Source organism: Phyllostomus hastatus, unplaced genomic scaffold (genome assembly GCF_019186645.2).
Source record: "Phyllostomus hastatus isolate PE091 unplaced genomic scaffold, TTU_PhHast_1.1 phas_contig_16, whole genome shotgun sequence".
Taxonomy (NCBI): domain Eukaryota; kingdom Metazoa; phylum Chordata; class Mammalia; order Chiroptera; family Phyllostomidae; genus Phyllostomus; species Phyllostomus hastatus.
The window spans coordinates 15,737,512-15,764,954 of record NW_025333643.1 but is presented as its reverse complement, the minus strand read 5'-3'; the positions used below and the strand labels follow the sequence as shown (position 1 = coordinate 15,764,954).

The window sequence follows — 27,443 nt, the reverse complement described above, 5'->3', positions numbered from 1 at the left end:
ACTAACCTTAGAAAAGACACACAGAGGAGAGGACACACAAACAAAGAGGCAGTATGGCCATGGAGGCAGAAACTGGAAAGATGCAACCACAGGTCAAAGAGCAACAGTCACCAGAAGCTGGAAAAGGCAAAGAGCATATTCACCTCTAGAACCTCCAAAAGGAATGCCACCCTGCTGACCCTTCATTTTGGACTTCCGGTTTCTAAAACTGTGAGAGTATTTCTGTTGTTTCAAGCAACCCCCCTTTTAGTAATTTACTGTAGTAAATTTACTGTAGTACAACAGTAAGAGGAAACTAATATACCCTTCCAATGTTATTTCCTGTCACTGAATTAATGGAATTCATCACAAATTGTGATTACTTGTTTGTTCACTTATCTATATGTCTCACCCCACTAATATGTAAGCTCCAAAAAGATGGGGCTCCCTGTTCACCTAGCTCCCTGTTCACCTAGCTCTTAGCATAGTGTCTAGAATATATTGCATTCCTCAGAATTATCTCTTAAATAAATGAATGCATAAATATACATCCATTAGATAACATCTTATAAGAAGAGACCTCTTCTATTGACCATAATTCACAAAACCCCCAGCAAAGAGCCTTGCCAAAACTTGTTTAACTAGCTTTGCACTCTAAAAAATCAGGAAGTCTGGATTCTAGTTATTATGCTGCAATTCACAGCTATGTGATAGTCCCACCTCTATCTTGTACACATCTAGTATTCGGGAAAGTGTTGGAGTAAGTTTGTTCCTTATCTGACATTCTTAGTCTTGCTATAGAGCAAGTCCAGGTAGCATTAATTCTCATACCCTGTACATGACCCACAGTGCTTGGCATATTGTAGGAAAAACAAATATTTGAGACTTTTGAGTGAATTAGAGTATCAGAGTAAGTCATAACCAAAAGTCGACATTGCATCCTTAAGCAAATTCCTAATCAACCCTAATCAATTGAGAATATTCCTCAATATTCTCAACTAACCCTTCCCTCACAGGATTGTGAACCTGTGAACTATGTGGCCTATAAGGACTCCGTAAGTGGTACTGATAAGGGAACCCAAGAGTTGGGAAATTTTAGTTTTAGGTAATAGTTAACTAGCTTAGTAGTTAATGCAGTAAAAAGCTATTGTTTCGGGAAGTGAAAATACATACACCCTGACTCCAGGAGACCACAAGCAAGTCCACCTTTGTGCCCCAGGGGGACTGCAACCACCAAACTGGAATCTGAGCCATCGTGTTCCAGGGGGAGACATTCGGCTGCCTGGGACACAGATAAGGAAATCACCCCAGACACAGGACCCAGATAAGGAAATCACCCCAGACACAGAACCCAGATAGAAAATCACCAGTCCTCGGATGAAAGGATGTTAGGGAAATTGACAGACTTCAGCTTTTATCTTATTAACCTCTTTCCTGGATTCCAAACCCCTTACCTATACTTTTTCCTCATAAAAAGGCTGGCTTGAAAGGAAATGCAAGAGGGTCTGTTAGGGTACATAACCTGCCATCTTCTCTGATGGCAGGCCATCTGAATAAAGTGCCCATAAAGATGGGATTTGGCTCTGCTTATTTGTTCTGGTAGAGACAGAGCAGCACGAACGCTGGCATTGGCTGTCCGGGTTTCAATACCTGATTAATAACCCTATGCCACTGACCTAGCTCAACCTTGAGGACAGCATCAGAAAGGATCTCCAAACCAGCTCCATTGCTTCTTGAGCAAGCTATTTCACCTCTCTGAGCCACAGTTCCTTAGCCAAAAACGGACAATAATATCTACCTTGTAAAAGTAGTTCTGACATGGAACTACATAAAGTAACTGAAGAGTTAAACTTACAAAGCCTGGCTCATAATGTAATTATTTTTGGGGGGGGGGGGGGACAAACCTTGGCTTTTTAACATGTGCACTGATCTTGAATAAATACTCCCACTTACCTGGGCCTTCTAAAACAATGGAAGGGGCTGGCAAATCCTATTATTGCCTCAACAAATCCAAGTTTGGGAAACTTCAAACCAAAGGCCACATAAGGATTTCATGATTCTATCACTTCCCTTCAGTAACCTACCAGTGATGGGTGTTTACAACCAAGACAGACCAAGCGGATATGCCAGGTTTAGAGAAGAATCCAGCAACCGTGGCAGCTCTTAAACCAGGCTAAGTTTGAACTTTTTCTGCAGACACCAGCCACGACCTAAAGTTAGCGCACCTGACAGACTGCGCGGTCCACCCTCTCTCTGGGACTCCCTCAGTTGCCTGGGTAACGCTCACGTCACTGCGTAGCTTCCTACGCCTGCTGGCCAGAAACCCAAACAGCGCAAAGCGCGGACGCCCCGTGAAAACCAATGGGCGCGGCCCGAGTGTAGGCGCGCATAGCCCACCCCCCTCCACTCCCGTACTCAGAACAGGATCAGCGGCCGGGCAGAGCGCCAGTAGCAGCGCGCCTTTTTTTCCCGGGCGAACGAGCGGCTGTCAGTAGCTCCGTGGCTGGGCGCCCCGTCACGTAGGTTACGCACACAATCCCTCTCCAGGGTCCGCCCTGGCAGCTGCGCCCTCGTTCACCCGGGCACTCCGGCGGCGGCGACAGCGATGGTGCGTGTCGGGGGCCCGAGGTGGAGCTGACCCGAGGCTGAGAAGAGCCTGAGCGAGTCAGGGCCAACCACGAAGCGGTTGGGGGCTGTGGGGTTCCCGCCCGCCGTTTTCCAGCCGTCTGGGTCACGTTACTCGAGGGAAGCCCAGAACTCCGTGCCCCCCAAGCCCTGGCCCCCCTGCGGGAATGTTCAAAAATGAGTACCAGGTAACCCAAAACGGTCTCCAACCTGTCTGTATAGCTTTCTCGGCTTGGGTGAGGTAGCTGCTGCTCGGGGTGAGGGCAAAACTTCCCCCAACCTCCCATATTATCTTTTTTCGGCTTAAGAACTTAATGGATGAGTGTTTTTCATTCAAAAATGAAAAAAAAACAACAACAAAAGAGCAACTAACGTCTGGGCTTGTGATTTAACTTTGTTCAGTCTCCGGCTCAGTGCTTCTCAAGGTATATGGAGTGCCTGAAATTCTCATTAAAATGCAGATCTTAAACCCCAACCAGACTCCTAAATCAGAATCTCGAAGACAGGGCTTGAGTTTTAACACGCGCCTTGGGTACTCACTATTGATGCACACCGGTGTATCAGAAGCTATTTAGAAAAGAGTGAATGAGTGAGCGCATTGAATGGGTTAAACCTAGAAAAGAAACACGCACTTGAGCTATATGCTATTTTCTCCAAACTTGGGGGTCAATGATTCTCAAAACACTGGGGTATATTAGGATCACTTAGGATACCTGTCAAAATGCAGATTTCTTGACTCTCATCCCAGATCTAGTAAATCAAAGTCTCTGTAGGTGGGGCTAGTTAATTTACCTTTGAAGCTATTAGTCTCCAGTTCATGCTAATTTAGGTAGTCCAAAGATAAGGGAAGAAACTGATTCTGGGTCTTCCTTAGTCACCTTTCTGAGTATCCTAGAGTGTCTCAATGCCTGACCTGCTTTCCTCACTTCACTGGCATCCCCTTCCTGCTTTTCCTTTGTCCTAGCCTCCTGCCCTCCCCTCCCTACCTCTGCCTGAGGTTACACTCTCAGTTTACAATGTTTTTCATCCTAGCCCTACTGTTAGAATGAACAACTTTGTCCCTATGCCAGAACAGTCCTTCACTGGTCTACAACACTTTGTCCCTTCTCCCTTTTCATCAAACACTACCTGCCTTCTCATGAGTGTCCTGATGGTATTTTGCAGTTCTCTTTCTTCCATTCCAATTGTTAGAACGATTTTAGAGAGTTTTTCTCACTTCATGTAGGTAAAATATATTGTTGTATAGAAAAGCATACTCCTACTGTGGGAAACTTAGAAAACAGGAGGAGTGGCAGTTTTCTATCTCACCAGGCATAAGGATTTTTCTTTTAAAAAAGCAACAAAATAAAAACTGCCTTAAATTTAAAATTCATAGTGAAATATGACCTGAACCCAGGAACTATAGTGATTCTTTCCACACACAATTTGCATATATAGTGCCTAAGGAAGAAGAAATTAAATGTCTTAAGTGATTATTTCTTAAAACTCAGAAGCAAAAATAGCTTTATGTTATTGAGAAAAATTAAAAGCTGGACATTCTTTACAAAAATCAGACAGATTTGCTCATGTGCTGCTTATAACTCAAACAGGCCATAAAAGGAAACCATATTTAATCTTTATTTCAGATTTTCAAATTCTTGCAATAAATTCTTCCTGAAAGATAATCATCTTGTTTAATTTCTCTCCTTTACCATGAAAGGTGATAGAAATTTAGTAATGTGTTCAGTGTTTTTGCATAAGCATTTCTCTCCATGATCTTCTCAGGTTTATAGTAGAGACCAGGTAGCATATCTATAAATAAGATTCTCTATTTTTCTTATATAGATTTTATAGATTTTCAAATTAAAATATATTAAATATACAGGGTGTTGCAAAAGTAGGTTTACATTTGTCAGTATGTGAAACACAGAGTTTATTCTTGTATCATTGTTTAATAATTACTTTATTTCCATATGAACAACTATAAACCTATTCTGGCTCCTTCCTGTCTAAAAAAAATTCTTAGGAAAGCTCAAAATAAGAGTCATTCTTTCCTTCATTTACTCCCAAACTTTTTTGTTGACCAGACTAAACTACCATATTTTGCTGTGTGTAATGTGCACTTTTCTGCCCAAATTTTTGAGGGAAAAATAAGGATGTACATTATACATGGGTAGTATCTGAAATACCTTGTATCTGTTCCTGTGTTTTGTAATTATTTGTTACATAAAAGTTCTTGTACCATAATATGTTAAAAAATAAATGCTAAAATTCCTTTATTATACAAAAAAATCTAAATATAAACAAATAATTAAATTAAATTAAAACAAACTTTTTTTACCTGGAAGTTTCAGCTGAAAACATGGGAGTGCATTATACATGGCAAAATACAGTATTAATTTGCCTTTTATTGAATAATTATTGCTGGTACTATTGAGCTTTTGCTATGTGTAAGGTATTGTGCTTGATGGTTTATGTTTACTATTTTACAAGTGAAGAATCAAGAGGTTAAGTAACTTCTAGGTCAGGTAGTTAATAAATGGCAAAGCTGATATTGGAACTCAGGCCAGTATGACTAAAAATCTTGAAACAAAGATTATTATCATAATTTATTAGTCTGGGATGAACAGGATGTTTTGTAAGCATGATCTATACATGTCAAATAAATGACCTTCACAATAAGAGAGTATAGGTTTGTATGGCACAATTTATTAATGTTTATCATGCTTTAAAAGAAATTACTTAAACCATTAATCCAGGGTGAATCAAATCAGATCTGCTATGGCTAGTTACAATCAAGGTATAAAGTAGAAATAATAACAGGGATTGTGTTTTCTCCCAGATTTACTTACCTGACAGAAGCCTGAACAGTGGTTGTAGACTATGTGGTGGGTTGTATCTTCTCCTTAACACTGTCTTCCACTTTAATTTAAATATTTCATTTTTGTTTTCCAGGGGGGTGCATTTGTTGAAATCTTTAGTGCTCAGGGGAAAAATCCTGGAGCAAAATGGAAGATTCTTGGCAGTCCATCTGTGATTTGGAAAGTAAGTGTGAGGAATTAGAGCCACCTAAAACCTAGGAAGAAATGAGTGATGGTTATAACAAAAGGTTTGATCAGTTTTCACACTGTTTTTCCTGTTCATTCACTCAAGAATCCTTTCATGACATTGTTGGCTGCAGTTCTCCCAGACAGCACTCCTCGATTGTTTAAGACTTAGGCACCCAGCTCACAGCCCTTCTCTGTACACCAAGTCCTGCTTTTGTTTTAGGTGATCTCAGTATCTGTGAGGAAAATCTCTCCAAACCCTTAGCTTCTTAGTTTCTTTATTTCTTCATTTCTAATGACTTCTTCCACTCATTCCCACTGTCACTTTAGCACCCATTCCCACTATCACACCCTGTACCTTATCACCACAAACTGCAGGGCCTCTGAAATTACTAAGTGAGACATCAAGACATCCCTCTTTGATCCCAATCTTCAATTCTTGAGTTGTTTGCCCAGTTACTCTCACTACATTTGTTCTTCAACCTATAATTCAGATGCTTAGGCCATTGGCCATTTTACTTTTTCCTGCGTTTGGTTTTATTTATGTATTTTCTCTGTCCTCACGTCTTTTTCTCTCCAACCCAGGATCCAGAGTCAGCGATTTTAGTCACTGACTGGTCAAGACCTTGAATGCCCTTGCTCCTTGTCCTTTCATCATCCCTGCCTCACAAACACCAACCCTTTCTGAATCCTGAGTCATCTATCTGTACCTGGGCTTCTCAGTACCTTTGGAGAAAATGTCTACAGCCTTTCAGATTGATGATGCTATAAATTCAACCCAAACAGCCCAGAAAGGTCTCTAAAATAATTCTTTCTCAATTATCTTCAGATTTTCAACCACCAACTCCCTACCCTCATCCCCAATCCATACCCAGACAGGTATTCTTCACTCATTCACCAGAAGACCTCACCCCGCATTTCATGGGGAAAACCAATGCCATCAGGCAGAAACCACCTCAGTTTTCTGCTACCAGATCTAAAAACCTATGTCCATCCCTATCTTCTCTTTCTATTCTCTGCTGAATACTCAAGAGAAAAATGCCTTTTTAGGGACTCTGTTCTATGCATAACTAAAACTACTACTAATTGAATGGTTTCTGCTTGCCAAGCACAGCATCAAGAATGTTACATATGCTATATAATCTGTACAACAGCCTGGTAATCTGTACAAAGGTAGGTACCTTTATGCCCCTTTTATAGACCATAAAACTAAGGCATGGAGAGGGTAAGCAACTTGCTCACAGTTATACAGCTTTTACTATGAATGAGAAATAGATGATGCTATGAGGGGCATAGCATCAGCAAGGAAATTAGGAAACACTTTCCAAGGGAATGACATTTGATCTCTTAAGAGCTAACTAGACACTGTGCAGGGCTGGTGGAGAGTAAAGCATTTCAGGGAAAGGAAAAAGGGTGTACAAAGTCCTTGTGTCAGCAGAGAGCTTAGAATTTTTAAGGCTAGGATGCAAAGGAGAGAGTGCAAGGTAAGAGATGGGGTTTGAAAAACTGGGCAGGGTCCCTAATGAACAGATCAAAGATCCAAAAATAGAATGAAGCAATGAAGAGATGGCCAGCGTATCAGATGCAGAGTTCAAAACACTGGTAATCTGGATGCTCACAGAAATGGTTCAGTATGGTCGCAAAATGGAGGAAAAGTGAAGGCTATACAAAGTGAAATGAAAGTGAAACCGGGACTCAAATCAACAGTTTGGACCACAAGGAAGAAAGAAACATTCAACCAGAACAGAATGAAGAAACAGGAATCAAAAAAATGAGGAGAGGCCTAGGAACCTCCAGGACATCTTTAAACATTCCAACATCCGAATTATAGGGGTGCCAGAAGGAGAAGAGGAAGAACAGAAATCAAAAACTTATTTGAAAACATAATGAAGGAGAACTTCTCCAATCTGGCAAAGAAAATAGACTTCCAGAAAGTCCAGGAAGCCCAGACAGTACCAAAGAAGTTGCACCCAAGGAAGCACACACAAAGGTACATCATAATTACATTAGCCAAGATGAAAGATGAGGAGAGAGTCCTAAAAGCAGCAAGAGAAAAGGAGACAGTTACCTACAAAGAAGTTCACATCAGACTGTAGAAGGGGCTGGCAAGAAGTTATTTGAAGTCATGAAAGGCAAAGGCCTACATCCAAGAATACGCTATCAAGCAAAGCTATCATTTAGAATGGAAGGGCAGATAAAATGCTTCTCAAATAAGGTCAGATTAAGGGAGTTCATCATCACCAAGACATTATTATATGAAATGTTAAAGGGACTTATCTAAGAAAAAAAAGATCAAAACCAGGAACAGTGAAATGACAACAAACTCACAACTATCAACGACTGCACCTAAAAAAAACAAAAACAGAAACTATGCAAACAACTAGAACAGGGGCAGAACCAGAGAAATGGAGAACACATGGAGGGTTATTGGTGGAGAGGGGGAGGGGGAGAATGGGGAAAAGGTACAGGGAATAAAAAGCATAAATGGTAGGTACAAAATAGGAGGAGGTTAATAATAGTATAGGAAATGTAGAAGCCAAAGAACTTATGCGTATGATCCATGGACATGAACTGAGGGGGGAAATGTGGGTGGGGGAGTGCAGGGTGGGGGGAAATAAACAGGAGAAAAATGGGACAATTCTAATAGCATAATCAATAAAATACATTAAAAAAAAAGAAAGAAAAAGAAAAACTGGGCAGGGACCAGACTATGCAAGGGCTTATGGACTGGTTGAAGATCTTGGTAAACTGTTCATTGGTTTTGAGTATATGCCCAACTTGCATGTAGATGGAATAAATAATACACTTTGTGTGTGTGTATTCATTTCAAATACATAAGAGATGGTATTGTGATGGGTATAGTAAATTTATTAAAGTGTTACTTAATTCTTAGCAGCCATTACTTTCAATGCATTTTTTCTCTCTTTTTTTAAAGATTTTATTTATTTATTTTTAGAGAGGGAAGGGAGGGAGATAAAGAGAGAGAGAGAGAGAGAAACATCAGTGTGTGGTTGCTGGGGGGTCATGGCCTGCAACCCAGGCATGTACCCTGACTGGGAATCGAACCTGTGACACTTCGGTTCACAGCCCGCGCTCAATCCACTGAGCTACGCCAGCCGGGGTGCATTTCTTAACATATACAAAATAAGAGAGTGGGAGGATCTGTAAAATATTTTAATGTGAAAAGGGAGTTTTTATACTCAAAGATTAGGAATTTGGTCCATAAAAAAATAACCATTTATATTACTACTTTAACTCATGGAAATTAGACTCTGATGTTAAGAAACTCTGAAGTTTTATCTTGGTTTCTTTTGTTTTGTTTGTTCCTGTGACCTTAGTTTTTTACGTCACCTTAATTGTAACACTTTAATTTGTACTGGCTCTAAGTAAATAATATAGAATTTCAAGTTACAGCACTAGTAAAGAAATAGACAGTGATAAACTTTGTTCCCAGCCATCACCAGAAATTAAGGAACTTTCAGACTGGATACAACATAGGTTAGATGATTTATTATACTGTAACAGGCCATGATGTTCAGCCTGTGCTGTTAGACAGACATACACAAATTAAAGGAGAGGAAGGGTAAGTCAACTCTGGAAGCTCATAATTAGTAACTTGAGAATCCCTAAACTTGGAGAATTTTTTTTGTTATTTGGAGGTAGAGTGCCTTGATATGAGATTTGCCAAGTGGCTTAGTGTGGCTTCTATATGCCAGTTCCCAGCAAGTGTCAGGGTAAGAGTATCAAGGCCTAAGTCTACTTTTAAGGCATTTGAATCTGGAACTTGTTTCCTATTAGTTTGCAGCTCCAATTTTATAATAGAAGCCAAATAAAATACACTTCAGTTACCATTGTTTTCATTTTTGTTCTGTAGGAATTTGATAAAGAAGTTAAAAGTTTTGTGTTTGTCCTGGAAGGCAGCAGCCAAACAAACAAAATTCAGTTACCAAAGGAGAATAAGCAGATCCGTAAGTAAGATTTTTAATATTGGAAGTTAACATTTGATGCTTAACATTATATTTTTAAGTCTCATACAGAGGCATTACTTTGACTTTCACTGGCACCTGTTGACATGACATGATAGGAATTTTTTTTAGTTTAGAAAGTAACAGTATGTCTTGCTTTAAAAAATATAGTCTGCTTCACTGTTTACTAGAAATCTAGCAGTATTTTTAAGAAGATTTAGAGGTTTATTTAATAGTCATTAATTATAATAGTAATGGATTTATTGAGCACTTACTATATGCCTGTGACTTTCTAAGCATTTCACATTTAACTCTTTATCCTCACAATAGCTCTTCTATAGATGAGCACACTGAGGTTGGTTCCTTGTCAAGAAATCAAGTAGTTAAGGCTAAGTTGTGAAATAAACTCAGGAAATTTATTAGGGAATTAATTTGTCAGAAAAAACTATGTAAAATATAATATTAAGTGACATATAAACTGATATACCTTTAAAAATATTAATATCTAATAAGGATAAATATGAATATCTGTTTTAACAAAAGCTCCAAAAGTGGATTTCAATTCTTACTTACTTTGGAAATTAGGGTCAGCATTTTAAGGCAGAAGAAACCCTGAGGTCACCTAAATTTAGGATCAGAAGCCCAGTTATTGGCAGAACTGGGATTAAAATTTGAGGATCTGCCACCAAATTAGGCTTTGTGTAAACTAATGTGATTTAAGAAAAATTATTTTTTAAAATCATTAATTAGATTTTTATCAAATTTTTTCTATGATTTAACTATAGATTTTAGGTGATTTAGCAAATATAGGTAGCCAGTTATTTTTTACACTTGCCATTTACTTATTCCTTCCTTCATTGATTAAGAACACTTATTGAATACTACTGTGTGTCAGGCACTATGAAGACAGTTCTTAGTATCTGATTTTCTCACTTTAATTCAATTTTCTGTTTATAGAATCTGTGTTTTATCTACCATTTCAAGCTACTACATGCATGTTTTAGATGTCTGAGACATAAACCAAGCCATAGAAGTTATAGATGGGTGGTGATTAATTTTAAAATGGTTTGTCAGTGTTTATTTCTAAAATAAAATAATAAACAGAACTCAGAAAGAATAATCATTGTTAATCTTTACTAATTTACTACAATTAAAAAATCATGATTTTCTCATAGCTCCTGCTTTCTTAAAAATAACAGATTTGGGTTTTTTTTTATTTTCACAAAAATTCATGCATGTAATGAGATGAACTAAAATGATCCAGGGAAACATTTTTTAATTGTAGATTATTCTTCTTACAGGAGACATGTTCCATCTTTTTAAAAGATATTGACTTTGTGAGATAAATACATTTGATTTATAGGAACATGACTTAATCTAAGCCAGTGTTCTCGTTTTTTTCTTATTGTTGGTCTCTACTTCCATGTGATGCCCTCAGCATCTTTGAACATGATCATGGTATTAGCAAAGTCAAATCACTTCTAGTAACATTTTTCAGTTTGCTCTGAAAAATATGTCTCCTCTACCAAATGCTCAGTGTCTAAAGACAAGCTCCCTTTTCCAACTTTTATCTAAGAATTTTTTTAGAAAAGTATTTTTCAGTGTTATAATTGCTTTTTAAATGGGAAGATGATCATTTTAATTGGAAGAAACTGAAGACTCTTCTAATGTATTTCTTGTACAATACTCTATAATTAAAAATTAATCTGACTCTTCTGTAGCATGTGCAATGCTGTAACAAGTGAAACAGTTTATACAGTCTTTAAGATTATGTGTAATTTTTGTACTAATGCTTTTAATATTAATTATTTGTAATTTTTGATAACAGCTTTATAGTTGTTTTTGCTTGTATATAATGACCTTCTGTTCGAAGTTGTTATGATTAAATTTAAATGGCATGCCTTGAATAGAGAATTGGCTTTCAATTAACATTTCTAAATCTAGCTCAGTTACCATTATGTAGTTCTATTTTTAAAGTAAACACACTTTATTTATGCAAATTTGACATTAGGTATCCCATTATGTTTCTTGTTATATTAGGTGCTTCTGAAGAAAGTTTAACAATGAAATTAAGTACATTTAACTTTTTATTTTAAATGGTAGTATTTCTGAATTACATTTGAGCATCTCTAAATATGTCAGTTTTTTTTTTCCTTAGCATCTTATCACATAAAGTGATATTATCAGGTTGTGCATTTCTTTTGTGTAGGAATCTTGAATCATCTATTTTATATCCCTACCTTAGGATATCATATACAGTTGTTGTTTAATAAGTTTGTTAAATTTGTCACATAAAGAAACTATAACAAAAATAGGTTATAATTTCTAAATGTAACCAGCTGGCTTTGGTAATGAGACTTGAGGAAATCATTAACCAGATAAATAAATAAATTCATGCTGCTCTTCACCCTGGAACATGTTATGTCAAGTTGAAGCATCTCTGTCACACATAAACATCCATCATTTGAATGGTCTGTCCCAGGACTTTCTATTTGAGGCTTATCTTTGAAACCAGTTTTGCTCTGCCTGTGGCATCTGAGCCAACTGGTATGTCTCGGGATCAGCATCCCTGAAGCCCTGTATTAATCTAAGTTTCAGTTGCTTATCTTTATGAGGTTTCCCTCAAACCTCCCCCCACCCCAACTTGCTATTCTTTTTAAGATAAATCTCATTATAACTTCCTCTGTTTAAACCTCTTCAGTGGCTTTGACCTTACCATTCTGACAGTGCTCTTGTCAGAGTCACTAGTGTTCTCTGTATTCCAAAATCCAATGGCCAGTTCTCAGCCCTCATCTTGCTTAACGTATCAGCAGCATTTCACCAGGTTGATACTCTCCTCCTTGATCTATTTTCTTTACTCATTCTCCAAGATGCCCACTCCTAGTTTTCTTTCTGATTCTCAGGTCTTCCTTCTGGTTTCCTTTCATAGTTCTTCCTCTTCTCCCTAACCTGACTTAATGTTGCAGTGTGCCTGGATCTAGTAGTCCTTGACCCTCTCTGTACTTTTACTCCCTGTTTATGCCATCTCTGTCTTCTTGCAGCTTATATTTCCAGTTCATACTTCTCTCTCAAACTCAAGACTTGTATTTACAGTTGCTTGCTTAACATTTCTGCTTGGACAGCTTTACCCTAGACATTTTTCCTCATCCTCCAGCAGATAGCCCCATCTCAGTTGTTAGCAACTTGTCCTTTCAATTACTTAAACCAAAAACTCTTATGTAATACCAGCCTGATTTTTCTTCTCTTCATTCAGTCCATCAGGAAGATCTTGTTAATTGTGTTTAAGTTATATTCATTCTCTGATTGTTACTTCTTGCCACCTCCAGTGCTACCACCCAGGTCCAAGCCACTATTATCTCATGCTTGGAATACTGCAGTAGTCTTCTAATTGGCCTCCCTGTTTCTGACTTGCCCCCATTGTCCATTTAGCAACTAGAGCAATACTTGTAAGGAATTCCTCTGCTGAAAATGTCCCATCTCTCTCAGAGTAAAAACCAAAGATCTGTTGGACTCTGCAGTATTGGTGCCCTCTTAACTCTCTGACTTCATCTCCTATTAGTCTTTCCCTGTTCACTCTGCTGCAACCATACAGTTTGCCTGGTTGTTCTCAAACATAGCCTGATAGGTTGTCACCTTAGTACCTCTGCCTACTATTGCCTTTTTCACTGTACAATGAAGTATTCCCTCTTCCTATAAAATTCGTTCCTCTCTCCTACCCTCATCTTTTTTTCTCAGTCATCCCTGCTTATTCTTAACAGCTGAATTCCAATGTTATTTCTTCAAGAAAACCTTCACTCATCATACTTTTCCCTCTAATGACCCAGGATTATATGCTCTCAAAGAGCACTGACATTCTTCATGGAACTCGCCTATACATTCTAAGAGGGCAGAGACCAGGTCTGTCTTAGTCACTACAAAAACTTCATCACTGAGTCTTGAACATAGTAGGTGCCTAATAAATCTTTACTGAATAGTAGATCTAATTTAATTTGTATAAATAGTCCTACAACTTATAACTCTAAATTATTGACCTAGTTTATACATGAAAAATAAAAGGTTCCAGACAGGTTTCCTAACATGCCCAAGGGATGTAGCATAACCCATAATGAAGGCATAATGTTTCCTGTTGTCTGTATTGAAGCAGGAGATGTGGTTTAGTGTGCTGTTTGTGCCAGCGCGGTGACGGGAACCAGTAAATAGTTTCAGTCATGCTCTATCAAGGCACTCATTGGACAACATAACACCTGTAAAATGTATGTGAGGGGTACAACTGTCATTTTCTATAATGAAACAACTGTAAAACCACTGTTTAAACATTTAGTGGTATTTTACAAGTTAAATGTGTTTTTAAAATATTCAAAAGAAAAAAATGACCTGATCCCTTAAAAGTAGAGGTAGTTTGTCTCAGGAAGAGAACATTGCAAAACTGCAGAAATCTGAATATTTCAGTAACAAGACTAAATTTTTATGAATTTTATGTACTTAATGGCATTTTTTGACTAACAGTAGTTCCAATTCAGCATTAAAGTAATTTTAAATATAATGTAGACATGGAGAGTCCATTTGAATTTACTAAGCCACTGGAAAGAATATTACTATAGAGTTTACTCAGCTTTTCTGACACACAGGATCAGTGTATGCCAGATGTTATTAAAGTACTTTTAAAGTGCTTTTTTCTTTGTCAGATCATCACCATATAGTATTGTCATACTTTTTTAAATCTTAGAAGTAAAGCCTTTTGGAAACTAGGGCTTCTATATGTGAGAAAGTAAAATTACAAAGGTTTCTTTTTTGAGGGCAAGTGTCTTTCATATCTAAAAATGTTCACACAAAAATGCCCAGTATGTGTAGCTCTTTGTATTTGAAGAGAACAGTGCTGATTCAGTGAGATTTAGCACCTAAATTAGGGACCTTTTGTAAAGACTGCATTGCATTTATCCTGGTGCTCTTGGCTCTATTTACAGAGGCCATTGTGCAGTGGAAAAATACCATAGAGCCAATCAATGGAAGATGCAAGGGAGATTGATTAACGATGGTTTATTTAGGTTGGCCTCATTTTGATATCTAATTTTGGTTTTGTAGTCCAGGACCCTGATTGTTCTACTGGCTTTTCCCATAAATATGGTACAGTCTGATCCTTAGAGAATGTTCTGAGGTCAGAGCCTGTTATGCCCTGTTTTTGTTAGATTGCTTACTCTACGGATGGCTCTAAGCTTAGTATTTTAAGCAAAAGTTATCCTTGTATGTTATTTAGAAATATTAAGCATATTTGATCAAATATGTTTGTTGTTTAGTTACTAAATTCCTTGTACAATATAGGAACTGTTTAAGTTGTTCAGGAATGTTGTTAAACAGTTTACTAAAGGAATATAGACTATTTAAACATGTATTATTACTTTAAAATACTTAAATTTGGTAAGCCTACTAATTCTGAATAAAAAGTTCCTAATCCATTAAATTGGAATTGGCATTGTAATTGACAGATCAAGCAAAAGTTCAAAACGTTAGAGGAAAAGAATTAAGAATATGAATCTATAGGGATAATATGAAATTAATTGATTTTTGAAGCAGTTGCAGACTTTACCTATCAAAAGTGCCAAGGGACTGGTTTTTCTCCAAACATTTTTAATCAAAGTAAAGCTGGTGATGGGAAATAAAAGTTATCAGTTCTTAATTTGTGAGCATTAGATTAATTATGTTCTTCCATCCATCTCAATATGGACACCATATTTAAAACCATATACACTAAATATGGCTCATCAGACCTTCAGCTGTAGTTGTTAGATTGTTTTTCTTGATCTGTTGTTTTTTATTAAGTTGTTTAATACAGTTAAAACTGTCAGTGAATAAAAATAATTGCCAAATACTTCCATGACTGCCTTGATGGGAATCTATGGTTCAATTTTATATGTCTCTATGTACATTCTTTTGCAACCTATTGAAAGTAGTAAATAAAATATATTTTTAAAATTTTCATAAAAATTTCACCAAGCCCACAGATGGGACTTTAAAAGGCAACATTTGTTGTTAGAGTTTGATTTGACTTTCATCAGTTTTTTTGCTTTCATAATGAGACTGTAGTTCAGGGGTAGTACTATTTCAGTTCTGTATGTTACTGAAATGCTAAATGCTTGAGCTTGTTGATAACCATTGATTATGTTTGTCTATATGCACATATAAGTGATTTAGACATATGAATGTATATTTTCCCCCTCTCATTCTAGTTGGACTGATCCAGAGGTTTCTTGTACTTCAGATTTACATACCCCTGGGACAAGACTTCTCCACCGAATTGCTGTAAGATATACAGAACTTCTTTGAATATTTTATATGTATTAGACATTTGATCAAACAATATAAATAGTCATTAATTACAAGTGGCAGTTTTTGCATTAAAGAGCAGTGACTTATCAAGTTGACATGAAGTAATTAAACTAATTGAGTCATACTTCTTAGAAATCACTAGTCTGGCATTTCCCTAGAGGAAGGAAGCAAATTCCATCTGTTTTAAAAATATCACAGGATTATGAATTTGGCAATAGCACTATACAGCCTATAACTTAAAGAAATAAATAATCCAAAAGTTTGAGATTTTGATTCAAATGAGGAGTGATGCTATGTTTTGTGCTACCTGCTGTTGAAAACTATGTTTTATTTAAAATTGATTGAGGTTCTGCCCAAGATGGAGGGGTAGGTAGAAACCCTTCACTTCCTTGCACAACCAAAAGGAAGATAACAACCAATCTAAAATGAATATCAACCAGAAGTGCCAGAAAATCAAACTGCATGGAACTCCAACAACCAAGAAATTAAAGAAAAAGTCAACCAGAACAACCAGACTGCTGTGCCAAGAAGAAGATATATGGCCCAAATGAAAGAACACAGCAAAACTTCAGAAAGAGAGCTAAGCGATGAGCAGATAGCCAACCTATCTGATGGAGAATTTGAAGCCCTGGTAATCAAAATGTTCACAGAACTGATTGGGCTTGGTCAAAAAATGAAAAAACAAATGAAAGATACCCAAAATGAAATAAAAAAATATTCAGAGAACCAACAGTGACAGGAAAAAAAACAGGACTCAAAGCAACAATTTTGAACAAAAGGGAAAAATAAACATCCTGCCTGAACAAAATGAAGAAATTAGAATTCAAAAAAATGAAGGGAGACTTATGAACCTCTGGGACAGCCCGAAATATTCCAATACCCGAATTATAGGGGTGCCAGAAGGAGAAGAACAACAGCAAGAAATTGAAAACTTATTTGAACGAATAATGAAAACTTCCCCAATCTGGTGAAGAAAATAGACATCCAGGAAGTCCAGGAAGGCCAGAGTGTCCTAAAGAAGTTGGACCCAAAGAGGAACACACCAAGGCACATCATCATTATGTTACTCAAGAATAAAGATGAAGAGAGAATCCTAAAAGCAACAAGAGAAAAGGGAACAGTTACCTACAAGGGAGTTCCCATTAGACTATCAGATGATTTCTCAAAAGAAACCTTACAGGCAAGAAGGGGCTGGAAAGAAGTATTTAAAGTCATGAAAGGCAAGGACCTACATCCAAGATTGCTCTATCCAGCAAAGCTTTCATTTAGAATGGAAGGGCAGATAAAGTGCTTCTCAGATAAGGTCAAGTTAAAGGAGGTCATCATCACCAAGCCATTATTTTATATGAAACGTTAAAGAGACATATCTAAGAAAAAGAAGATAAAAAATATGAACAATAAAATGACAAAAAACCACAACTATCAACAAATGAACCCAAAAGAAAAGCAAAATAACAAAAACAAAAACTAAGCAAACAACCAGAACAGGACCAGAATAAGAGAAATGGGCATCACATGGAGAAATTTCAATGGGGAGGGGGAGGGAAGGAATAGGGGGAAAAAGGTACAGGGAAGAAGAACCAAAACTGGTAGGCATATGGAGAGATTTCAAAACTGGTATAGGAAACAAAGAACTCAAAGAATTTGTATGTACAACCCTGGACATGAACTAAGTCGACGGGGTGAGGGGGCCGGGATGCTGAAGGGTTGGAGGGTGCAGGGTGAAGGGGAGATAAAGGGAGAAAAATTGGGAAAGCTGTAATAGTACAATCAATAAAAATACTTTCAAGAATTGATTGAAATACCTCATGTTAATGTTGTCTAATTTAGGTTAGAAATATTGGTCCTTTCTGCTTACATAGATGGCTTGTAATGTATTTGTTTTAAATTATCTTTCTATGAATAGATTGTTTAGCAACAATGAGAACTTTTACTCAGTTGTGCTGTCTTTTATCTGAGATAATTCTGAGAATGAAAACATTTGATTTGTACAATATACTCCTATAGAATTGAATATTGTTTAATTAATACAGGGTGAGGCAGTTGTTCATATAGAAAATAATACAAGAATTGCTAAATAAGAATACAAGAATAAACTGTGTGTTTCATGTACTCACAACTGTAAATCTGCTTTGTCCCATCCTAAAAATTTGTTTACTTTTATTACAATATTACATTTAAGGTATGCTATTTTATAATTTGTTTTTGTAATTAATAGCTGTCCAGGGTCTAAGCTTAGGCTTTTATTTTCCCTGCTTAAATAAATGATTTTTCCTATTAATGGAGGTAATTTTGTACTAGTTACACTGGTACAAACTAAGAGAAAGGAGGAGCTTCTTTAATAAAATGAGAATAACAAATTTAAGGTTATTCACTTCTCTTTATGTGAATTAGAATATTAACAATTTGAGCAGATGTTGGTAAAATATGAATTTTAGCTAACAATACACGATCTTATTTTCTTGAGTGGTGAAGGATAGATAGAATAATTTGTACCTTTGTTTTGTTCAACTTTAAATTTCAGTGAACTTCTAAGATTTACTATTATCTTCTGACTTGGTTGCCAAGATTCTTTAAAATAGTTCTTACAGTAATAAGAGCAAAACATTATTTGATACTTTTATGTGTCTTTTTCTTGGTCTGCAAAAAAATGCATTTTGAAGACCCTAAAGACATTCTGCATGTAGAGTACCATATAAAGCTTTACTCTTGGTGTAGAGGAAATGGTTTCCTACCAAATGGAAGAAAGCAAATTATATTTTAAGCTTGTTAAGTTCCTTGCATAGAAGTCCACTTCAGCCCCACTTATTCTCCTGATGTCTACCTGTTATACTTTGAGATTCTTCAGAAGCAGTGGTGGGGGCACTGATGGGTGGCCTTCTGATAAAAGCTGTGCAAGACACTTGGGTGAACCTTTTACTAGTGAGCACTCTTTTTCTATAACAAACTTTATTTATGCCTCCAAACACTTGAGCTTGTGACCCTGGCCTAAGCAACATACTGTTATAACTAATTTAATAATAATTTAAGCCTTAATTACTAAGAAATTAATAAATATCTTAGGTTTAACTTAGTTCTAGCAAGAGAGCAGCTGTTATAAGTAAGCCTGACTACTCCTTGTTACCTGTAATTAATGCTGTTGGCCTGTTTAAGGATGGGAAAACATTTTCAGAGGTGATGGGATTGATGACTAGATTTTTAATTCAGTTGACTGTAACAATAAATTCTCTTGTTCTCATAGCCACATCAACATTTAGGTTTTCCCAATGGTTTTTGTTTTATAGTTTTAGCAAGATAAATATCTTATAGACACAAGGTGGAAATTATTAAATAACATAGTGAAGATATTCTCAGTCCTGACTTTGGAATTTATCAGATTATAACACATTAACTCTGCATTTGTGTTTGTTGCTAATAGATAATAAATATATTTTGCTGTTTTAGGAAGTAGTGAATGAGACCATGCTTTTACAAGGAAGAATGTAGAATAATGAGTGTGCTTGTTTCTCTAACTACAGCTTTTTTCCCCTCTTTAATGAAAGGACTTTCTCTCAGCACCATTAGTGTTTTACTGTATTTCTAGCAGCATACCTCCAGGCTATTTTAAATAATACATTTCTCTCATAAGCTTGTAAAGTCACACAGCAGAAAGTTTTCTGGCTTCTAAAATTTTCCCTGGTCAGAGTGGGAGAGGCATTTTGTTTTACAAAGGTATGTTCATGCATCAAGAGGTTTTCGTAAATGGAGTCTTATTCATTTAATAATAATTTCTCCAACATCTTCCTGTGTCTCCTGTGCACCAGATGATTATATTGCTCAGAGTGAGGTCATGCATCTGTGGGTTAGTGGATGCCTTAAAACTAGCAACAGCTCTGCTTGAGGAATCAGTCAGTCAACAAATGACTGAGTTCCTATTATTGTCAGGCAGTGTGTTAGGCTGGTGGAGTCAATATATCTGGAACTCCAGAGAAGTATACTTCTCCCCACCCTTACTGCTACCCTCCTAGTCCCAAACCACCATCACATTTCCCTTGATCTACTGTTAGAGAATCCCAGTGGATTTCCTGTATTCTTTTTTTTTTGTCCTTTTCCGATCTAGTCTTCACATTGCAGCTAGAATGATCTTTCTAAAAAGCAACTGTAATTCTCATTGTACTGAAAATGAACTCTGAAATCCTTGATATTCCTATGTGCTTTGGTCGCTCGCCTCTCCCTTATCTCATCCCACTCTGCCCTGTGCTCACCATTTGTCAGACGTGCTGGCTTCTTTCCAGCCACACTGGCTTCTCCTTCCTCACACACCAGCCGAGGTCTCTTCTTAGAGTCCTCTGCACTACTGATTTAAATCCACATTTCTTTGCCTTGCCAACTCCTACTCAGTCCCCTTATCACAGCTGGTGTTCCTTCTTCAGAAAGGTCTTCAATTTCCTTTCACTAAGTGAGTTCCATCTCTTATGCTCTTTTCTAACACCCCCTCTTTTCTTTTATTACAACTATATCAGTTTCTAATTATATTTTTACTTGATTATGTCTTTTTGAGTAGACTTTGACTTCCATAAGGACTGGGACCCTGTTGGCTCTACCCAGCATGATATCCCAGCACCTAACAATGCTTCACACAGAAGCTTTGAAATCTGGATGAGTGGGCAGGAGTGGACTAATGGACTGAAATGAATAAACAGAACCCACGTTCTGTCCTCATATAGTTTATTCTGAGGGTGTAAGATCAGTTGAAAAGTAATTTAAATACATCTTCATAAATGTAATGATGGCTTAAGAGCAAGACCTATACAGATCATGTGAGGTATTAGGTAGAAGTAAGCACATAGGCTTGGAATTGGACAGATCCAGTGTCAAATCCTGCTTTACCTTTGTGGGACTTTGGGCAAATTATTAACTTACCTTTACTGTAGGATGAGAGTAATAATACCTACCTCACACAAGTGTCATAAGAATTCAGTGAGAAAATTTATATAAAGTATAATGGCAAACATTTATTAAGCAATTTCTATAGGAAAGGGGACCCAAAAAGAATGGAATTTATTTCTAAAAAATTGTGTATTCATTCATACATATTTTAACTTCAGTTACCTTCAAAGTACTCTCCACTTGATGTGATATACCTATCAAGACTTTTTTTTCACTAACAGTTTTTAAAGTTGTCGATTTTGATGCCATTTAGTGCTTCTGCTGTTTTTGTTTCACCTCTTTCAGATCAGCAAAAAGTTTCCCTTTGAGGGCTGTTTTCATCCCAGGAAACAAAAAAAAAATCACTTGGGGCAAGATTGGGTGAATAGGGAGGGTGGGACATAGGACTCATGCCATTTTTTAAAAACTTTTTATCTTTTTTTAAAAGATTTTATTTATTTTTAGAGAGGGGAAGGGAGCAAGAAAGAGAGGAAGAGAAACATGAATGTGTAGTTGCCTCTTGCGCACCCCTAACTGGGGACCTGGCCTACAACCAGGCATGTGCCCTAGACTGGGAATTGAACTGATGACCCATCGGTTTGCAGGCCAGCACTCAATCTACTGAGCCACACTAACCAGGGTGGGGGTCATGCCATTTTTGGTCAAAAACTGCTGATCACTCTACATGATGTGGTCAGGTAAACTTGTAAATCACCCATCACGAAATGGGCAAATGCACTGATAGAATCTTCAGAAAAATTAACTGAGGCCAAACAAAGCCTCTCACAACAACCCCAGCTGGTACGCTGATATAGATGGGTTCCTAGAAAACTCACCTAGTCGGGGAAGCCTGCACTACAAGGAACTCACCCTCCAGAAGATAATTTCAGGGGTGTTTGGGGTTTCCCGCATATACTGGCTATGCTCTAAGCACTTTAATGGCTTTATTTCAATTTATCCTTAAAACAAGCCTGTATGGTAAATCATAATTATTACCTCTGTTTTACCACTGAGGAAACTGAAGTCCAGAAACATTAAGGAATTTGCCAGAGATTATAGACCTAGTTACCAACTCTTAGAGTCATATTCAAACTTGTAGTCAAAATCTACACTTGATCTTAGCCAAAAGGCCGAGTGATAGTATAGTCTAAATCTAGAACCTAGCTCTGCACCACCATGCCATGCTGACATACTTGTAAATATTGTTATTTTTCTAACTATACATAGGTATGTGTGTGTGTGTGTGTGTGTATATACACACACACACACACACACATACACGTATATATATATATATATATATATATATATATATATATATATATATGGGATATTTTATTTGACTCTTGGTACAACATGAAAGTGCTAAGACCTTCTGCATCTTTTGTAGAAGCTCCCCATAATACAGTGTTACCATTAGAGTTCTAGGAAGGAAAGGTATTTCATTCTGAGATGTTCCTGTTTTTGTCTTTACCCTTTTAAGAGAGAAATGCCTGGGAGTTAGGGTAAGAATTTTACCCAGATTTTTTTTGTTTGTTTTAGTACTTTGCATCTCAGCTGTGACAATACTTATATTATACTTTATTTTAAAAAATGAGAGCTAAAAATCAGCTTTACTTCTTTATTGATTCTTTACTTTGGTTCATACCTAGGTCTTTTTTTCCTTTAATATCTAACAATTACATTATTCAAAATCTTGTACCTGTATAGGTAAGGTGCTTTCAGAGCTTAATAACCTGACTAGAAATTATGCAGACACATTACGTTTTGCATGTAGAGCAAAGGGAGTGTTTACTGTACTAACACGTAACATCTCTAGCAATACGGTAACGGAATTCTCTCATATTTCTTTTTCGCTGTCAACCCACAAAAGAAAATGCCCTCCCTTGCTTTTTACAAATAAACCCTATGTTTTGATTTACTTATTTCTTAGTAGTAGTTGCAATTTTCATTTCCAAAGTACTTTAGTGTACCTATACTCACTATTTGACCTGAAGTTAAATGATTCAATAAACACTAGATTTTAAAGAATTCTTTTATTGTGTGGTCCCTTCCGTACTGCATTGTCATGGTAGTGGGAAGCCAACAGTGTGGGTTGGTAGATGTTTCAGAGCCTGGGGGCAGACATCTGGTACATGGGAGGAAGTCCATGAACCAGAGCTCTTGGAAAAGAACCAACTGCATCTTAAAACAGAAATCCATTTTGCTAAATTCGATGCTGCCAATCAGTCAAAGTGACTTTGGACTATTACAGTGTTTGACAGGAATTGTATTTATTCTACTGAATATGGTTGATCTGCATTAATTCCTTTCTTTATCCTTATTTTGTCTTGATCTTGGTGAATTCTAAGGTTTTGTAATGTTAATGCCTCTAGAGAATTGATATTATTTTTCTTATTTTCACTTAGCTCAACCAGTGCTTTTTCAACGTGTGGGATGAACACACTCTGAAAGCCAGTGGTGGGCATCATGTGCTGTTTGGAGAGGTTGGAATGCCCAGCTTGTGGATCCTAGGGAATGTTGTTACTATCAAAAAGTTTCCCATATTGAGCCCTTAAGTTGTTTGGAGTCCTTCTTGCATTGAAATCTGATTAAGGTAAATTCTTAAAAAAGAGGGAAATCCTTAAAAGGGTCCCTAATCCTTACAAATTTTAACTGATCTTTTTGTGATCTCTTCACTGCAATATTTTGAATTTGAAGTATATCTGAGTAGAGATTAGTGATTATAACCCAGAATTCAACCTGGGATTTATGATGTTCATTCCAGTTTTTGTTCCATCCTTTTGCTCTGTCCCTAGTTCATGCCTTTAGTCCAGACACTTAATTTCTTTCTCAGTTGCCTCTTCAGTAAATGGTATTGTGACCTTTTTATTTGTATTTTAATTGCCAAAGTTGATTGGTGATACTAGTTTTCTCCTAAAAAATTTTAGGTTTAGATTTGTGTGACTTGATGCAGACACTGGCCCGCAGTGTCTGCATCATTATGGATGAAATGAGACATTCACATAGACTACTAAGTCGGATGGAGGAAAAGGGACAGCATGGCTTTTCTCTCAAGGGGAGCAAAAAGCCACAGCCTCTGCCATGACAGGCCTTTATTGGTTTTCTCTGCCCATTACATGATGGTCCTCATTTACTATGCACAGGTTCGCTTTAGGTGGTTACCTTTTACAGAAAAGGAAGGCAATGCTGCTAATCACATCACAGAAGAGGGATATTTGTAAATGAAAAGGCAAAAGTGGTTGTACCAGTTACACTGGTCCTTGGAAGGTTTAGCACGGATTTTAGGAAGTTACTTTGCAGTAAATGTTTGCCACTGAGGGGTGAGCCCACGCCACACAGAATAGTCTCCTACATGACTCTCAGAGCTTTTTTTATCCATTTCTATGAAATAGAAAATTGAAACATATCTATCCTACAGTAGTAAGCTTTAGTGTCAAGGTAATTTAAGGAAAGTTACTCTTACATCACCTTTTCTATATTGTTATTAGTGAGTTAAACAAAGAGGTCAGAAGAGAAATTTAATAGAAGTTTCAGGTTCTTCTACCCTGTTGAATTCTGTTCCTACCATCCCTTCTTCAGTGATGTTGGAGACAGTAGACTCTTTTGAAACTTTAAACCAAGTAAAGTGAATACAGACGCACAGCTGCAGACCTGTTCTCTTCACATGCCATCAGTCTCCTTCAGCCACTTTGAAACTACCAGAGTTGAGAGAAAACCTAAATGTGATGTCTTCAGATCAGAATGACATTGGTGAGAGCTTTTGAGATTGTGTCCATTTAACCAGGCACAGCTCTTCCTGCAGAAAATTTGCTTTATTTTTTTGTCATTTTGATGCCTTCCTTGGAAGAAAATAGTGGTTCTGATGTAATTCTTAAATTATTTATCAGAGTAAGTGCAAAGTATTGTGTTTTCTGATAAATCATTTGTCACTGAATGAACATATCTCTAAACTACGTGTTTAGAACTGAGTAAAAGTGGCCAGCGGCTGCTCTTTCCTAAGCTACAAGTATTGTGTGCTAAAGTGCTAACGACACTGCAAGTTTCATTAGCATTTTGAATGCATTTCATGGCTAATTCCAACTTCTATTTTTTTCTTTTTAAAATCATCAGTATTTAAATGTCATTATTTTAATTATATCCAATTAAATGTACTTGCATAATCAGTATGTTTTGTTACATGCTTAGTAAGAAGCACTTTAATATGCTTTGCATACTGACTTTCATAATATATTAAATTTGCATGCCTTAAAATAAGTTTTATGTGGAAGTTTTAGATAACGTGTGGTAGGTATATAAACCAGGTGCCATATTCTTTATTTTATATAGTTGTTCCTTGAGAAATCTTTTCTTTCTTGTTCTAAGTTCAGTTTATTTTACTTTACTAAATTATTTTAAAAATACTCTTTAGAGAGCCTTGATACATGTTGACAGGTATAATAAAATGCTAGCAAAAGAAAAATTGCACATATGGAAATACTTGAAAGTGTTCCTACTCTGTAAAATTACAGTAAAAGGCTATGCATTTGTTAAGCACTGTGCAGTTAATGATTGCCATGTGCATTATCAAGCCAGGGTCCTGTGATGTGCTGGATGACAGACCTGGAGGTCACTGGCTCTGCCATGTATTAGCATGATGACCCTGGGCAAGTTGGTGAACCCTGTGTGTGTCACAGCCTCATCTGTGCAATGGGGGTGGTGGTTATACCTATTTATTGAGTAATTATAAGGATTAATTTAGATAACGCCAAGTAGGAACTGTGCAGTATATATTAATTTATAGTTTTTACATCCCTAAATATAGATAGGAATGCAGGGATGTTTAATTTTTTAATTGTTCTTCTGAAATAAGTTGAGCATGTCTTCTTCCCTGTGAAGAAACTGGGAAAGCAGCTTTTCCTTGGGAGCCTGCCTGACTATTGACTTATGCAGGTTCTCTGCCTGGAAGGGAATGATTGACAGAAACATGAAAAGAGAAGTGACTCCCATCATTTGGGTATGAATGCTAACGACTTATTTAAAAAGCAACTATAGGAATTACTGACATCATAGTCTTGGTATGAAGGGAGTTACAGATTCCCAGGCCACATGTAGAACCACAGATAGAGAGGAATGTTCATCTGTGAAGAAACAGGATCTGGGAAAGTAGAAAAGCAGGTAGACTTCCAGTGATGCAGAGGGTAAAAAAACAGGCCTCTGTGTTCCCCTCTGTGCACTTCTCCTTCCCTGACAGGGATGATTGACAATGACTCACCACAGCCAACCAGATCATCCACGTGTACTCCCTTCTTTGCTATGGCAGAGTTGGGAAGCTGTGTTTCTTTAATACCACTGATGTGTAGCTCACTTCTTATTGTGAGGAAAAATGTTTCCTTTAGTTTGGTTCTCCTTCCCTCTCACTGTATTTTATTTTTATTCTGGCAGTTAATGATTTTAACTATTCAAAATAAGAATAATTTTAAACATATAAAATAAAATATAATATGTATGTTATGGGACCTATATAGGTCCTTATTATAAAATTAATAACAGTTTAAGATGTTTTCATTAATGAAACATTATAGAAATATTTATATGGAGGAAAAATTCCTAGTTAGCAATTACAATATATCATGGAACTTTACACAGTCATTTAGCTTTGATTAGATTGGCTAGTAATAAATATAAGGAGAAGCTCCCTATAGGGAGGGCTGGTATCTCTACCATTCCTGATTTTTGTAATTTTTCCATAAGTTATAGAATTTCTTATTTAGATGTACAAATATTTTAGAACCTTTATTTGAACATACGAAAAATGACTTTAGTGAAATGAAATATATATAGTAAGTCATAAATATATCTTATGGTAGCATAACAGACTTATACATAAATCTGTTATACATAAAGTCTGTTATGACATTTTATCACTTAATGGTCTTATTAGTTATATATTTCCACAACCCTAACTAGACCAGGAGAACTTCAGAGGCCAATGCATTTGTACCCTGGTAAGATATCATTGACTCTTGAATTTCTAAGCTCCATATGTAAAAGACATTGCCCAGATGTTACAGTAGGCACAGCAGAGTTCATTGGACTTCAGGTTGTTTACAGAGACCTACTGTAGTAGCTGGCACATAGTGCATGACCAGTGATTTCTAATTCCTTGCATTGTTAGACTCCTTTAAGTCAGTTTCAGTTTGTGGTATAGTATACTTCTTTTGCAGGGAGAAGTGAAGATGTGGGTGATTTAAAATTGGTAACATGGTGATACTCACATTTAGAATTTCCATTCATAGAAATGAAGTTTTGGAGCTGGCTGGAAAGAACACTTAAAATTAAAATTATCTAATCCATTGGTTTTTATGCAGTCCTGAGTCATTTCTGTCACTTAGAACAGTCTCTCCTCTGTTTTTTCAATCTAAAAACACCTGGCATTTTGGGATGAAAACATTTGTATGTTTTATATGAACAGAGGATGTCATTGCTTCCTCAAAAGGTTGAGATTCACTGACATGGTTTAACTTTTGTTTAAAAACTGGGTGGTATTACATAGTCAAAGAAAGCTGAGGTTACAGATTTCAACTACATTTAAGTTCTCTGTTGACAGGAACTCTAACCACCTGCTTTTATTTTC

The 27,443-nt window shown here is 36.7% G+C and overlaps 1 protein-coding gene across 3 annotated transcripts in view; it reads left to right on the top strand.

Moving 5' to 3' along the window:
* Positions 1-2,435: 2,435 nt before the first annotated feature.
* CFAP20DC (CFAP20 domain containing) overlaps positions 2,436-27,443 on the top strand; it is a 249,323-nt gene continuing 224,315 nt past the window's right edge. For all 3 annotated transcript variants that reach the window (XM_045832298.1, XM_045832297.1, XM_045832299.1), the window contains exons 1-4: positions 2,436-2,792; positions 5,539-5,628; positions 9,505-9,598; positions 15,820-15,892. In XM_045832298.1, the coding sequence (XP_045688254.1) occupies positions 2,772-2,792; positions 5,539-5,628; positions 9,505-9,598; positions 15,820-15,892 (278 nt within the window). In that variant the 5' untranslated portion in view covers positions 2,436-2,771. The remainder of the gene's footprint in view (positions 2,793-5,538; positions 5,629-9,504; positions 9,599-15,819; positions 15,893-27,443) is intronic.